At 42.3% G+C, this 16,692-nt stretch overlaps 1 protein-coding gene across 2 annotated transcripts in view; it reads left to right on the top strand.

Annotated features, from left to right (window-relative positions):
- Nucleotides 1-15,224, top strand: part of nlgn2a (neuroligin 2a) — a 197,597-nt gene extending 182,373 nt beyond the window's left edge. For both annotated transcript variants that reach the window (XM_072687420.1, XM_072687419.1), the window contains 5 exons: nucleotides 1,913-2,098; nucleotides 8,304-8,569; nucleotides 9,108-9,267; nucleotides 9,835-10,201; nucleotides 10,402-15,224. In XM_072687420.1, coding sequence (XP_072543521.1) covers nucleotides 1,913-2,098; nucleotides 8,304-8,569; nucleotides 9,108-9,267; nucleotides 9,835-10,201; nucleotides 10,402-11,236 — 1,814 coding nt within the window. In that variant the 3' untranslated portion in view covers nucleotides 11,237-15,224. The remainder of the gene's footprint in view (nucleotides 1-1,912; nucleotides 2,099-8,303; nucleotides 8,570-9,107; nucleotides 9,268-9,834; nucleotides 10,202-10,401) is intronic.
- The last annotated feature ends 1,468 nt before the right edge of the window (nucleotides 15,225-16,692 follow it).

Here is a 16,692-nt window from a genome sequence, read left to right as displayed (position 1 = left end):
GTTCCTCCGCTCCTCTACTGCGGACACTGGCACAGAAAAAGTCACAGCCATGAGGCCTAGATCACATTGCAACCCATATCCCCACAACTAGCAGCACCTAGAATCTGGGAGGTGATGTGCTGCTCTCCAGTGTTACAAGTATCAACAACATCATAATCTCCTGAAGGGGCCGTTGCACTTGACTGTGTCAAAAGGTTTTTTGGGGTGTAAATAAACAAGTTAAAATTTTGGGATTTTTAAATTGACCCATTTGATTAGGCCAGATTTTCTCTTGAGGAGGACACAACTTAATTGTGTCCAATTTAATGCAGTTTTAACATTGAGACATGTGTCTAGAACACATACACAATCAGCCATAAAATAGAACAACCTGCCTAATATTGAGTAGGTCCCCCTTGTGCCACCACAACGAATATTTGAGGACTCCACAAGACCTCTAAAGGTATCCTGTGGTATCTGGCACCAAGGCACTAGCAGCAGATCTTTTAAGTCCTGAAAGTTGTGAGATGGACTGATTGTTCTTTCTTGGACCAGTTTTGGTAGGCACTGCTTACCAGAAAATACCCATGAGACCTGCCTGATGTTTTGGAGATGTTCTGACCCAGTCATCTAGCCATCATAATTTGGCTCTTGTCAAACTGTCTCAGATTCTTTTGCTTACCTATTGCTCTTGCTTTTAACACACCACCTTCAAGAAGTGACTGGTCACTTGCTGCCTAATATATCCACCCCTTGACAGATGGCACTGTAGATGTTATGGCTATAGATGTTATCGGTGTAAATGCTCACTGGCTCCACCTGGATCAGAATCAGCACATTAAAAAAGAAGAAAAAGAAAAGAAATTGCTTAGAATCAGTTCAATTCTGCTCCCATTAAAATGTAACCAGTCTGACTCCTCTCTGCAAGCACAGACAAACTGTCATAAGAGTCTGGGAGATTAAACACACACTGTCTGTCCTCTTGCTGTAGTGTAGGCTGGCATGAGTGACGGCTGCGAAACAAGAAAAAAAACATTCTGGCCCCACCTATCAAACATTTGACATGTCTGATATGTCAGACAGACCCCTTAACACATTCACTCTAGCTGTAAGCTGCAGATTATGTGTAATCTGTCCACAAGCTTATGCCGTGCAGCGATCCACATGCTGTGAGGGTAATTGTATGATTGTACGGTGCTAAAGGAGATAAGAGAGTGCAACATGGTAATATTTTTGGGACCCAGTGGGAATCAGTAGAAGTGTAGCAAAAAGTCATTCTTTTATGCTTTTTCTGCTTTTCTTTTAGCATTCAGAAGACGTTTCACGCATTTTTGAGACACTCAGCATCTGTGTGTGTGTATGTGTGTGTGTTCTTTGCAGAGTCAAGCTTTGATCATGTAGAGTTGCTGGTGTCTTGGAGGCAGATGAAACAGTCTCTTCAACTGAGCTCAAAACACCCACCATCTCTCTCTCTCTCTCTCTCTCTCTCTCCCTCTCTTTCTCTCTTTCTCTCTCTCCCTCTCTTTCTCTCCCTCTCTTTCTCTCCCTCAAACTCTCTCTGTTCCTCTCCCAGATACACACGTACTCTAGTCCCACTTTTATTAGTACACCTTGGTTTTGTTCTGTGAGTTAGCCCTGAATGGGGAACGCTGGCACTGCCATTGTCTTGTGTGTCTGTTGAAAGGGGTGTAAAAGTTGGCTGAGAGAAATCAAGGTGTTGGACGACTTTTCAAAACATGGTTTAACGAGTTGAGGGAGGTGATAAAACACGTTTTCCTCGCAGCTATGCTGTCCTTATTCTCCCTTCTCTCTCTGAGCTCTCTTCCCTTACTCTGTGTTGCAGTTCACTTCAATTTAATTTATTGCTTAAGAGCAACGAACACTTGCCAAAGTGATGACCTTATTTATTCCATATCTCTCTCTCTCTCTGTAGGTTTTCTCAGCACAGGAGACCAGTCTGCTAAAGGAAATTATGGGCTTTTGGATCAGATCCAGGCTTTGCGCTGGCTGAACGAGAATATTGGTCATTTTGGGGGCGATCCAGAGCGCATCACGATTTTCGGCTCAGGAGCTGGAGCCACTTGCATTAACTTGCTGATCCTGTCCCATCACTCGGAAGGTAAGAGCACTGTTTGTCTTCATTCGTTTTCCAGACACAAATGCCTTGACTTTATATGAACCACCTTGGCTAAGGCAAGGAACAGACACCAAAAGTGTTGTTTCAATGGCTATTTTTCTTTCTTTTTTTTTAACCCAAAGAGTAAATCAGGTTAAAACAGATATAGTAACATCAAGCACTGAACTCTTAAGGCTCATTTATACTCCCTTTATGTCTGAACATGTGTGTTTCAAATGTTATAACCGACACTGCCCACGTACTTCCATGTATCTTTTTTTTTTTACGACGGCATGGATATTAAGCAATACATCCATTACAGGACTATGGGCCATGTACTAAGTCTCTTAATTAATCATGGGTGTGTTTGGGACATAACCTGCAATAAACCAATCAGCATGTCACTCTAAAAGCCAAAAAAAACAAAGGTTTGCATAGCTGCCAACTGGCACGCGCTATGGGTCTGTCCATGTGTGCGTAATAAGCGGGGATGTCTGTGCATTGGGCACGCACCTGTGTTGACAATTCACAGCCAAGATAACAATGAACACCTGACTATTGACGTCTGCCTAGGTTGTTTTCAGCCAGTGGTGCACCTGTGTTTTCCATTGCCAAGATAGAAATACACCAGAAATGTACCTGAACACACCTCATTTCAAGACCAACACATCCATCAGTGTAGGTGTATTAGCAAGCACTGTTGCTTATTTAAACGATGCAGGCAGAAAGCGTGAAAATAGACTGTGGGCGGGGTGTAAGATAGTAATTAGCATTGTGCAGGGTGTAAGATAGGGTCCTCAGAGATTCTTCGTTATGTCCATATGACAGTGGTCGTGTCTCACTCTAACTATTACCTACACTGCCCCCACGATTTCCAGTGGTACTGCTCCTTTCAATCTGTATCAGTTAGCTTTCACAGAATGTGGGTGGGTTCCGTCCATATCCATATCTGTATTTAACAATGAACACAAATGAGCCTTTAGGCTCTGTGGGTGGGTATACTTGTGGTAGCATGATATATGTGTACATTAGCTTGTATGTGTGCTTGTGTTTGTCTCAACCCTTCAATTACTTAAGTTAATTTACTTAAGTGTTTGTTTACTTACAGTCAATGTCAGTGCTATACATACACTATATGTCCAAATGTTTGTGGATACACTTTCTAATCAGTCCATTCAGATACTTTAAGTTGCACCCACTGCTGACCTGACACAGATGTACAAATGCACACATTTGTCTAGTGCCTGTGAGATGTACTGCCAATAGAACAGCACTCTCTGGAGCAGGTAAATATGGACCTATTGGTCCCATGCCTAACGCCAGACATGGGCTACCTGGAAATAACCCTCCCAGTATTTAGCTGTGAAGCAGTGGAGCTGTGTTCTCTGGAATATTGGTGGTTCTACATCCAATACTTTCGGGATAAGTTGTTGAACTGGGGAGGAGGTCGGGTGGTGGTCATCCAATGCCCTGACCTCACTAACGCTCTTGTCGCTGAATGCAATCAAATCCTCGCAGCAATGTCCCAAAATCTGCTAGATAGCCTTCCCAGGACAGTAGGGACAGTTACTCCTGACAAAAGCAGGATAAACACTTTTGTTTCAACACCCTTGATTTCATAAGAAACAATGAATGAGCAGGTGTCCCAATACTTTTGTCCATATAGTGTATCTATGTACGTGTGTATGTGTATAATTTCACCTGGACTTCCAGACTCACATCATCTGTGTGTCACTGCTGTCTCACTTGATTCTTCTCCATTGTCAAAAAAACCCCTCCATCTTCGTCCCCACCGTCCTCATCCTCACTGTCATCCGCACCTAACACCAGTCGTCCAGCCCTGACCCATCAATCACCGCAGGTAAGCCATGACAACCCTCCTCCCTGGAGACGCCAGTCATGTCAGCTAGGCTTCATTCGATGGCCTGTGTCAAATCCCAGCAGAAGACACACAGCTGTAAAATGATAGGGAGAAAGGACAGAGGAATGTGGAAAGGAGGGTTGGGGCCATGGAGACTGGAGACTGAAACACACCAACCCTGGATAATAAACAGTCATTTTTAAGGGGCATTTCCTGTCCTCACTGGCTAAATATTTAGGGGTATTTTATATGCAAAATATGCACATTTTTACAAATGACAGATTAACCTCAGTAAAGTAGTTGTTAGCTAGTTAGCTTATAATGGAATTCTACTGTTTTTTCATAGTTTTTACATAATTTAATAGTTAAATCCAGAGGCTTGGTTTGGTGTCAAATGGTTAATTGTTAGAGACTGTTCCAACGCTGGTGGTTCTTTACAGTTGTGGTGATAGACCAGGTGAAACCAGGGGGTCGACATTTCGTATTATAAAAAAAACAGATTTCTACACGTGATCTGAGTTTTTACTTGTAATGTTTATGATGGTAAAACAGCAACAAATTTGAATTATTTGCACGTAGCAGTCCACCTTAAGTGGTAAAAAATTCAGACATCAGTGGCTGATGGGCTGATGCATTTAATGTTAGCAGTTTTAGATTCATACATGAACAAGTTTATTCATATTGATGTATTACATTTGCATTGATCAGCCATAACATGTGAAGGGGTGGGATATGGTAGGCATCAAGTGAACAATCATTTCTTGAAGGTGATGTGTCACAATGCAGAAATGTAGGAAAGACGAAAAAATTTAGGTGATTGATTGTGAAGGTCCAAATTCCGATAATTTCCAACACAGCAGGTCTTGTAGAGTGTTCCTAGTAGGTAGTGGTCAGTACCTGCCAAAAGTGATCTAAGGAAGGATGATTGGTGAACTAGTGACAGGGTCAGTGGCTCCAAGGGCTCAATCCTTAAAGACCCTACTTCACTACTTACAGGATAAATGATCGCATGCCAGCATTTTAATGACATCTTCAAAGATCTTGTTCATTACAATCTTGCAGTTGGTTGTAATGTTGATGCTGATTGATTTATTTATGTTTTGCTTTAATTACATTTATTCTGTGGTGTTTTTCACAATAAAAGTCACAAAGCAGCTCTACAGAGACAAGGGCAACAGTGGCCAGGTAAAAACTCCCTCAGTTAGTATTGAGAAAGAGCTATGGCAAATGTGACACCAAGCCATAAATTGAGTGCGTGTAGGACATATGCTTAGTGATAATGTGAAAGTCCATGCAGGTTAAAGTCACATGCACAGCTATGCAGTAAGGCATGAATAAAACAATGTGAAGACCCAGAGCAGGACAGCATTGCAATAGGCAGCAGGGTAGTGAAGAGCCAGGTTGGGTAACCCCAGGCAGAACAGTAGGAACAGGGCCTCTCGATACATGGGAAAGAAACAACAGGGTCAGGAGGTTTTAAGGGAGAAGTATGTTAAATTTATAGTTATTTATTAGAGCTGCACTAACCCAGCGATCTCTCCCAAACTCCAGTAGACGCTGGGCTAGGGTGCTGTAAACTGCTCTGATTGCTGGAAGCCTAGCAATGAATGCAAGTTCTTTTGCATGTTCTCCCCTGTTCTCATGCTGGTTTATTTGGCTTGGAAGTTGTTTTCCTATTCCCTGTAGCCAGAATAAGACATTAGAGTCGTGTAGTTTATTGAAAGTATTGGGTTGGCATGTCCTGGGCTGCAGCCTGCAAGAGAAAATGACTGAAATAAACAGAGACATGCAGCGGTGGATGAAATTTATGATAATATATGGATTAAGAAGAGTAAAAATAAATTCAAATGAGATTGAAATATTGATTAATGGAGATGTCTGTGCTGTTTTGGTCATTTTGCGGGACCATGCATCCCCACAACGGCAGAAAAAACATGAACACTGACACTGGGGGACAAACTGCAGATTTCTGTGAGGAAAAGTGTTCTTGTGCAATATATAGATTTCACTAGAAGAATTACAAGATGTATAGTTGAAGCTGAAGTCAGGGTCAGGGTTGGTTATGTGTAGATGCATTTAGCTGTAGTAATTAGAGAGTAAGTGTGTGTGTCAGTGTGGGTTAGGTGTGTGTGGTGACTAAGCTACAGTAGCTACTTATTGATCTTTTTGGGAAAGAAGCTTCAACATGTTCTTCAATAATTAAACAGAGTTAGAAAACGAGGCAGAGAACGAGAGGCAGAGAGAGGGGGAGAGAGGGAGGGAGGGAGGAGAAAGGAGAGCAGCAGAAGAGAGAGAATGGGGGAAGAGGGAGCTCTTCACTAACAAGCATCTACACTAGACTTGCTCTAGATAGCGAGAAAAAAAAGATAGTGTTTGTAGAATGTGTGCTTGTGTACAAGAGAGTGAAAGCAAGAGGAGGAAAGGAGTGAAGAGGAGCAGAGGGGAAGTGGCAGTGCAGCTCTACAGAGGTCTTCTAGTCTTTTTTAATGAGTGGATGTGGCTGAGGGCAGGGTGAGGCAGTGAGATGGAACGGTGGTGAAGCAGAGAGGTGCTGGAGGTGCAGGTCTTTTCTGAGCAGAATAAAGCGTCAGATTAATACCTATAATCACCTCTTTAAGACGAGTTGAACTCTACACTGAATTAGAACACACCTTTGAGTGGGTGAGGTAACATTTACACATGACAGGGTTGAAGAGGCACAGATCCGATTTTTTTTTAGACCTGTGTGAACACATTATTCTGACCTTTAAAATTAAAAGGGGGAAAAACAACTGTAGGGGGAGTAAAATTCAGAATGTATTTTTTAATTATATTGAATAAAATCCACACTCACGTTTTGGACAAAATGAAAGTCACGTTTTGTCCCTACTGTATAAATATTTTCCTCAGAAATATTTCTTTATTAATTTTTCAACAATCCTGAATTCACCCAAAACAATTATATTAAACTAAATATCATTTTCATGATGCACTGACTCACCAATTAAAGAATACTTACATTGATTGTCATAATATTAAACAGAGTTTAATATGAAAGTGTTTTCATAAAAAAAAATTTAAATAAAAAATAAGCTCAGTTGCCTAAAGGTCACACTGGTCAAATTTACTGCTAAATGGGCTATATGTCTGATATTTTACTATGAGACTTACTGGAATAAGAATGGCAAGATAGTAATTCATGCGTTTATGTGCAATCATCGCTGTCACACAAAAACTCGGTTTTGGTTCAAAAACTAAAATGGCAACTTTACAGGAGAAGAAAAATATCTTGATGGAGGTCAATGTTAACTGATTTTATCCCAAGTCATTTTAAAGCATTTCTATTGGCCCATCATGACATTCAATTCTTTTTTTTAAATCACAGTGGGGCAGCGGTGGCTCAGAGGTTAGAGCACCGGGCTATTGATGACAGGGTAGTGATCATTTGAGTATTGACAATCTAATTACAGTGTAAGCTGAGCTATACCTAAGGGCTTTTAACCTACACAAAAACACAGAAGAACCAACAGTTCACACCCACTATCTCACTGTCCCACCTTGAAATTTATTTTATTTGGCCGCTGGTTTTGCATCAGAGTAGTATTTTTGAAATATCTCCAAATATCCAGTCATTGCTTTACAAATCCAGAATGTACTGGGACAAAGCGTGTTTACTCCTCTACACTCATACAGAAAGGTGGCTGATATGAGAAAAGCTCTGTATTTCTAAAGAGACGCAGCAATAGAGTTCACAGCTTTGAATAAAAGCTTTTCAAAGTCCAAAACCACACCTATTGAAACTGAAAATATGTTCTAGCATTAATTGTGGTCGTGTTTGGAGCAAGGTGATGAGAAATGTTTGGCTTGAGATTTCAGTCAAGTGTGTAGACTTGCAGCTTTGTATACAGTGGAAGTAAAACACTATGTCTTATTAGTGTGGCTTTTGTAATAAATGGGAATTTCTTGGTCATAATTTAACATGGCAGTGTTTGCACTTCTTGCACCTTTCCACACCCCATCCACACATTCCTCACTGCCTAGAGCATCAGTCAGAGCGAAATGGGTCAGTTATGAAGCAGGTTATAGACTCAGCATGTTTTTTAAGTTATTATCAGTAATTATTAAAAGGTAAAGCTACTTGTCTCAGATCATGTCATTGATATTTTATAGCACCTCACTGAATTGAGAACGTTTAGCTGTCCATGTCCAAAAGTCTTAATTAATCGAAGTTGCTGATAAAAGCTCATTTATGTACACTTTTCCAGTTCGAAACATTTTCAGAAGGTTTTGTTAACCACATTATACATGCTGTCAGTGAGTTTGCAAAAGCAGTGGTTGATAATACGCCCTGTGTGTGGTCTCCTGCAGGTCTCTTCCAGAGAGCTATCGCCCAGAGCGGCTCGGCCATCTCCAGCTGGTCCATCAACTACCAGCCTCTGAAGTACACCAAGATTCTGGCGCGTAAGGTTGGCTGCACATACGGCGAAACAGCCGACCTGGTGGACTGCCTCCGGAGGAAAAACTTCAGGGAGCTGGTGGATCAGGACATCCAGCCCGCACGCTACCACATCGCCTTCGGGCCTGTGGTGGACGGAGACGTGGTGCCGGATGACCCTGAGATCCTCATGCAGCAGGTTTAAATGGCTTTAGAATTCACTTCCAACTGAAAGTACCATTCTTCACATAGAGAGGAAGCGTACTTTCAGGCCTAGCATGCTGCATGCTTGGAGGGCCGCAAAACTACATAGTTTAGCATTTTCCCACTTGTGCAGAATCAGTAAAAAGGCAGAGAAAACACTAAACTGAGCAGTCTTGTGGTCCTCCAGGACTGGAGTATGTTTCACAAAGTCTTTTAACTTTTAATACTTGTGTAAAAACGTCTAAGATATTGGCGGTTACCACACTACATATAGACAGATGTAAGAACCTTACACTCTTGGATATAGTTCAAAGCCTGACATGAAAAAGATGTATAAAAATGCTGTATTGAAGTTTTTCTTGCTTTATCCTGGACGAATAATGTAAAAGCTTGCATTTTAGACCCTCAAGAGATATTGTTCTTAGCTGTATGTAGTTAGAAATATAGTTGGTTGACTGTTCCAGGAGAATGAGGTTGCATGTTTTGTTGTCTATAAATATCTAGCACTGTAACTTTCACACTGTGTCCACTAGGGGGAGTTCCTGAATTATGACCTATTGATTGGAGTGAACCAGGGGGAAGGGCTAAAGTTTGTGGATGACGGTGGCTCCGAGAGTGAGGAAGGAATTTCTGCAGCGGCCTTCGATTACACTATTTCCAACTTTGTGGACAACCTCTACGGATATCCTGAAGGTGAGTGCCAGGAGGCCCTAAATGATATTGCTGATAGATGGTCTTTTTTCATTTTATTTTTGAAATTATGCACTAAAAATACACTACAATAAGGCTAGAGCTGCACATCAGCAAAAACAAGACACATAAAAAATAACTGCTGTTATTCTGCACGCAACACTGCCCTCATTATAAAGCATATGCAATTACAAGGACTTGCCACCAGAGGGACTCAAGATAATACGAATTTTCATCTCTGGCCAAAAACAGTGTGTTCAACTAAGTGTATAAGAGAGTGGTAGTTTTTAGGTTTGGCTATTGGGGAATGAATTAGCTGTTGGGGAATGAATTATACTGTCAGGGTAAATGTGGCTTGCTTAATGGGGCATGTTAATCTGTATCAGTGGCTGCTCTTCCCAAATCAAACAAACTGAGGGCATTTATGGATATTAGTGCTAAAGTTTTGTTGTCCTGCACTCATGTAAGCAAAACACCATATTTTCACTGTCTCTTTAGTTAACCCTTGGCATACTGGATATTTTATGGCCTTTTTCTTTCTTCTCTACTGTCTCCTTCATCTTCTTTTAGGCAAAGACATCTTGAGGGAGACCATTAAGTTTATGTACACAGACTGGGCAGACCGTGATAATGGCGAAATGCGCCGCAAGACTCTACTAGCATTATTCACAGACCACCAGTGGGTGGCACCAGCAGTGGCCACAGCCAAGCTCCATGCGGATTATCAATCTCCGGTCTACTTCTACACTTTCTACCACCACTGCCAAACAGAGACACGGCCGGAGTGGGCAGACGCCGCACATGGGGATGAGATTCCATATGTGTTTGGTGTGCCCATGATCGGAGCAACTGACCTGTTCCCCTGCAACTTCTCCAAGAACGATGTTATGCTGAGTGCTGTGGTAATGACCTACTGGACCAATTTCGCCAAAACTGGGTATGTTTCTAAGCTGCACAGTCACAGAATGCACAGTACACATTGGATTCTAGCAAAGGTTAACACAAAGGGACTTACAGATTTGAATACAGTGCCCAACATAGTTTTTCATAAATCAAATCAGTGTTATTTTGTGATCAATTGCTTTTTTGGGTAATTTGCATAACAGACACACTAACGAAACCTTCTGCCTTCCTTAGGGATCCTAACTTGCCAGTTCCTCAGGATACCAAGTTCATCCACACAAAGCCTAACCGCTTTGAGGAGGTCATCTGGACCAAGTTCAACTCCAAGGACAAGCAGTACCTGCACATCGGCCTGAAGCCTCGCATCCGCGACAACTACCGGGCCAACAAGGTGGCCTTTTGGCTGGAGCTAGTCCCTCACCTCCACAACCTGCACGAGGAGCTCCTGAGCTCCACCACCACTCGCTTACCACCTGGAACCACCCGACCTCCGACCTGGAAAGGTCAGGGCCCGCGCACCACCCGCATGCCGCACCCTACCCTTCCTCCAGACCCAGATCCAGACAGCTCGGAGCGGCCTCGCTTCTCACCTTTTCCTAGCGACACACGAGACTATTCAACTGAGCTAAGCGTGACGGTCGCCGTGGGCGCCTCACTCCTGTTCCTCAACATCCTGGCCTTCGCTGCACTCTACTACAAGCGAGACAAGAGGCACGAGATGCGCCGGCATCGCTTGTCCCCTCAGCGCGGCGTCCCGGCTAACGATTTAGCGCACAGCCAGGAAGAAGAGATAATGTCCTTGCAGATGAAACACTCTGAACACGACGCCCACCACGACATGGAGCCACTGCGGCCACACGACATTCTACGGCCAGCCTGCCCGCCTGACTACACGCTGGCACTGCGTCGGGCACCCGACGACGTGCCACTCATGACTCCGAACACCATCACCATGATCCCCAGCACCATAACCGGAATGCAGCCCCTCCACGCCTTCAACACCTTCCCCGCCACCGCTACCGGCCACAACAACACTCTGCCCCACCAGCACTCCACCACTCGCGTATAGTTACTGTCCTCTAGTGGAGAGAGGGAGGACAACAACGCCCTTTCACACGACCCCTCCTTTTACTCTCTCTCTCTCTGTGTTCCCCCTGATAAAAGCCCTCTCTCTTACAGTCTTACAATTCTCTCTAAAGAAGAAGCGCAGCAGCACCCCCTAGTGGTGCTCTCACAAAGGCAGATAGACAGCATGAATAGCTGTAAACTCTAAAGCGAGTGAGGCAGCTTCTTTTTCAGACTCTGCTGTGAGGCAAGGCTGTGGCTGGCAGTGACACTTTGTCCATGAGTGGTCACCTCAGAATTCTCTTCCACATTGCTCTAAGTGGAACCAAACAGTCAGTGGGCGAGCGTGTGTCGTTATCATGGCAGATCTAATGCAGAGTAGAGAGAGAGGGAGAGAGAGAACGAGAGAAGGATTTATTTTCCCCTAGTTTTCATTACTCTCCCCTTCTTAGATGAAAGACTTCCCTTATCAGCCCTTCATCTTGTCTCTCATCAGATCCCTCTGATGTCTTATTCTCTTCTTTACTCTCTCCATTGTTCCATTACAGCGCTCTCATTACCAACTCATCCTCCTCTTCTCTGAGCACTGTCCGAAAATGCTCTGTGACCTTGTGTAATGCACAGTGGAGTCCTTTTTTTATACGAAACATATGTGCGGTAAACAAACAACACACGGCAACACATGGATATGTTCTTTCTACCAGCAATCTTGGTGCCAAGTACTGAAGTAAACACCTGCAACAAGATAGACCAAGAGAAAAGCGACTACGTCCTGGAACTGAGGAGAAGGTTACAAGTGCCAACCTGATCGCTCTCTAGCTTTTTCATTTGCTTTATCTCCGTTGTTTTGTCATTTGCTCCCCAACATCTGTTAGACTGTGGCTGTGTGTTTTTATCTTAGAATGATTTGTACATGTATAGAGATAGATATATATATATATAAAATATAAAATATATACATACAGAGAATGATATATATTTAAAGGGGTTGCTCAGTGGGATCTATGCATGAACTATTTTTAAAATGACAAGGAAGGTAAACTCACAGCACACCTCTGAGGCTTAATTGTTCATATTTGCTTCGTTTCCTTGTTTACAGTTCAGAATTAATGAGAACGGCTGACTGTGCATCTGCAAGAGCGACCCGTCCTCAGTAGCACTCTTAACAAACTTAGGCAAACACGAAGTACAAAAGCTACCGCTTTTTCTTTCCTCCTTTGCTTTTGCGTGTGATGCCTCTCGCTACCATTGGATGAGACATTGCCCTGCTATTAACCTTTATTTCACACGTTCTTTCATATCAGCATATGATTACTGGTGCTATTGTTTCGCAGTTGGCCACTGACCTTGGCGGCACTATATCTTCAAGTATACTAGTGAACTACCAGAGCAACATTCCCATGGTCATCTAGCCTGGCCAGCTGGCATCGCGCACGTGATAAGCATATGTAGCTGTTCCTAAGCTTGTGAAATAGGGCTTGGTGAATTCGTTTACAGGGTTTGTTCAGTCGTTGTTGTTTTTTTCCCCAACCTTCACGCCGTCTGTCATTTCTTCATTTTCACTCTCTCCTACCGTTTGCACCTTTATTTCCACAGCATGCTAGATCTGTTTGGGGAGCACTTGTCATATATTTACGTCAGAACGTCAGCCTATGCGTGTGTGTGAGCTGAGGGCTGCATGTCAGCAGTGCCTCACAAGAACACTGCTAATTGGAGAGAAATTAAAGGGAAAGAGACAGAGCATAAGAGAGTCGGAAAGATGGAGCCATAATGTGTTCCCTTTGAAAAGACTCCCTCGTTAGCTTCTCCTTCTTCTTCGCTTCTCCTCTCGTGCTCTCAGCGTTCAGCCCCCCACACCGCACAGCACGGTCGGAAGAACATAGGCAGTCTTTTTAACTCTTGAGAACAAAATTTTAATCGACGTAGCTCCTCCAACATCAAATCCATATGTGGTGTAACCCCACACGCTCCTTCAATGTGGTTACAACAAGCACAGAGAACAGAGAAGGCCCAGTGAGCTAGGCTTAGAATAGCTAATGAAATTTAAAGCACTCCTTTCCAATCTTCTGGATGGATCTATGAGTGCTTTTTGGTAGCTAACCCATGTTGTGCCTCAGTGGATAGGCCTTGAGGACTCTCTACAATGCCTGTGTGATGAAGAAGGCAGACATTAAAAGGCCTACAAGTCCTATAATTGGTCATGGCAAATGAAAGCTCTTTCAGGATGCATGTAGTATTGTTTTGGTGCCTGCCGAGCTTATTATTTTACCTGGTCAACAATACATATAGCCTCCTAGGCTAATGTAGCTCCGATAAGACTGGCCTGAGGTTTAGCGCGTCTGGTCTTTTCAGAGAAGGTGGGCACCACAGTATAAACATCTACCATATCTCTTCATTGCCTTGTCACATCAGTTTCTTTTAGCACAGGTTAGTCTCTTCTGTCTTATCCTGAGTTCTGTGAGAGTGACGGGCTGTTGTGGTGGAGGTGTGTCTTTTTCTACAGGCTCGTATGTGGAACAACTGCTGGACTGCTGCTGGTGTAGCCTGCTGGGGCTCAGCAGGAACTGAAAGTCTGATGCTGCACAGTAACACTGTAACATATGAAAATATTAGCATTGCTGAGCTAGCATACTGGAGACCCTGTATGCTGGACAATCCAAACAACAAGCTTTGGTACTGGATTAGAACCTGGAGGCACACAAAACCGCCAGGACATAAAACTGGACTTTTGTAGCGTGACAGCTACTGTGAATAATGATTTGAAGCATCACTGGTTGGTCCAGTGTTCCCCATCCATAACTATCTGTGGTAGGAAACGTATCTGAGCTTCGAACGTACCTAAGCAAACCAGGAGCGGACGAGAGCTGCATACAAAACCAACCTGAACTTGAGATTCTTCCTTTCTTTTATTTTCCGTCTGTTTTTGTATGCTCAACCACTAGAGGGCAACATTGTGATAAAATTACAGTAGAGACTTTTTCCTCTTGATGAAGGCATATGGTGAGCACCGGTCACAGAAAAGAGGACTTAACTGTACATTTTTAAGTGTAAGATCAAACCAACAAAAATATTTGTAAATATTCAGTTTCTTGTTTGTTTGTTTGTTTGTTTGTTTGTTTTCTGAGTGAATGAATTGCTTACTTTGTGAGCAGGACAACAGGTGCAAGTTTGAAAATTGGCCACCAGTGAACTTAAAAGCCTCCTTTTTTTTAGGGCATTAAGGACTAACGATGCAGTGGGTTTAGGATACAGCTGGATGCTGACAAATTCAGAGATAATGCATTACGTAGCTTCATATCCAAGATGTACATTTGCAATACTTCAGCTAATCAGTAATTGTTAATCAGCATGTTTAATCAAACCCCTACATTAATCGTCTTCTGCCCATTCTACCACAAAGAGCAATTAGAGTCATTCCATTTATAAATGAGACGTCACTGAATGTTTGTGCAGCTGGGCTTGAGCTGCTCATGATGCTCTTACAGCATTTGACTAAAGCGCAGCATGAAGACTTTGCTGGATTTACCCACACAGTGTTTGAGTCTAGTTTTGTACGAGTTGGTCAGTTTTTGGTTGTTTCATATTTAGACATTAATGTTACACAAACTGAACATTCATATTTTCAGACAAGCAGACCGAGAGTTCACCATATTCCAGAAGACAAAATGTGAAGGTCTGATTAATGTCGAACAAAAGAAGCACATTATGAACCTCCTGAGGAGAAAAGGTCCTGCAGATGATCAGCTTCGCTGCGTGGCTGACTTGCACCTGTTGTCTTGTTTTTACTTTCTTTGTTGAAAATCAGAAACCCAAGAACTTGAGATGAAGAAAACATGTTAATAATGGATTTAAAAATAGATGATTATTAAAAAAAAGAAAAGAAAAGTAAAAATCTATAAATAAGGAGATGATATTTCTGTTTAATTTAGAAATTATTACACACTGTATGCTGTGACTCTGATCTGGGGAACATTAAATACATTCATAGCCGACTCCTGTCACTGTTTCTTTACTGAATAATCACGGATAGTGTATCTTCACACAATGAGACTTTACACTAGCAGACTTTCTCTGAGTGCAGATTCGATCTTACACTGCAGGGAGAAGCTCTGCGCTATTTAAAAGCAGTGGCACCTTTCCAAAGAAATGCATAACACCCAACCAAGGCATTTAGGAATGCTTGCTTATGTATGTATAATATGATAAACACCATTATAAATAACCATAAAAATTACATCTAAAGTGCTACAGTGTATTCGAAGCTGACTACTCTTGAGGAGTTTTGGTTTGTGTGTAAAGGCGTATTTTGCTAATCCATCCCACAATTCTTGTTCTTATTTGACCTTTAATCACAACAAGAAAAAAACATACATTCCTCTGAGTTGAATGAAAGCACCCTGTGTTGAATGCATCAAGTGGGTATCCATGTCTAGCTGGACTGTAAATGTTAATTAAACACAAGAGGCCGGTTTCCAAGAACAGGATTAAGCTAAGTCAAGACACTGTTTTCCTTTTAGCAGATCTGCAAAAGTCTATATAACGATATAATGCAGGACTAGTATTATCCCCCCTCCCTAAACCAGCCATAGATGTCCTTGTATGCAGACCAGCGGTCCCCCAAACAAACAAATTCCCTTCTGTACAAATAATATTGAATTAGTATAAAGAACGAACAGTAAATTTAGAAGCTATTAGATCTCTGATTCACTACACTACATGGACAAAAGTATTGGGACACCTGCTCATTCATTGTTTCCTCTGAAATCAAGGATAATAAAACAAGAGTTTGTTCTGTATTTGTTGGAGTAACTGTCTCTACTGTCCAGGCTTTCTATTAGATTTTGAAGCATTGCGATAAGGATTTGATTGCATCCAGTGAGAAAAGCATTAATGAGGACAGGATGCTGGATGATCACCACCTCACCTCATCCCAAACTCCCAACTGGCATTAGGCATGGTGCTAATAAGTTTATGTTTATCTGCTCCAGAGAGTCCTATTCTATTGGCATTACTTCTGTGCAAGGACTAGGCAAGCTGTGTGTGTGTGTGTGTATGCATTTGCACATCTGTGTCAACAATGGGTGCAACCTAAAGAAACTGAATGCCTTGATTAGAAGGGGTGTCCACAAACATTTGGACATATAGTGTATCTCTGAATTTTATTAATAATATTTCCTTATTAGGATACTGGAAGGAAATAAATGGAATAATGCTTAATATCAGAATTACTTGACATACCGCTGGTGTACCACCGTACAACATACACTATATGTCCAAATGTCTGTGGACAGATAAAGACGGGTTAGAGATCATCCAGCATTCTCACCAACACATCTCACCAACAGTCTTAGCACTGAATGCAATCAAATTCTCACAGAAATGCTTTAAAATGTAGTAGAAAGCATTCCCTGGACAGTAGAGACAGTTACTCCAACAAAAGCAAGATAAACTCTTTTTTGT

This window comes from Salminus brasiliensis, chromosome 9 (assembly GCF_030463535.1).
Source record: "Salminus brasiliensis chromosome 9, fSalBra1.hap2, whole genome shotgun sequence".
NCBI lineage: Eukaryota > Metazoa > Chordata > Actinopteri > Characiformes > Bryconidae > Salminus > Salminus brasiliensis.
The sequence above is the reverse complement of the archived record's forward strand: the minus strand, read 5'-3'. Positions and strand labels throughout refer to the sequence as shown.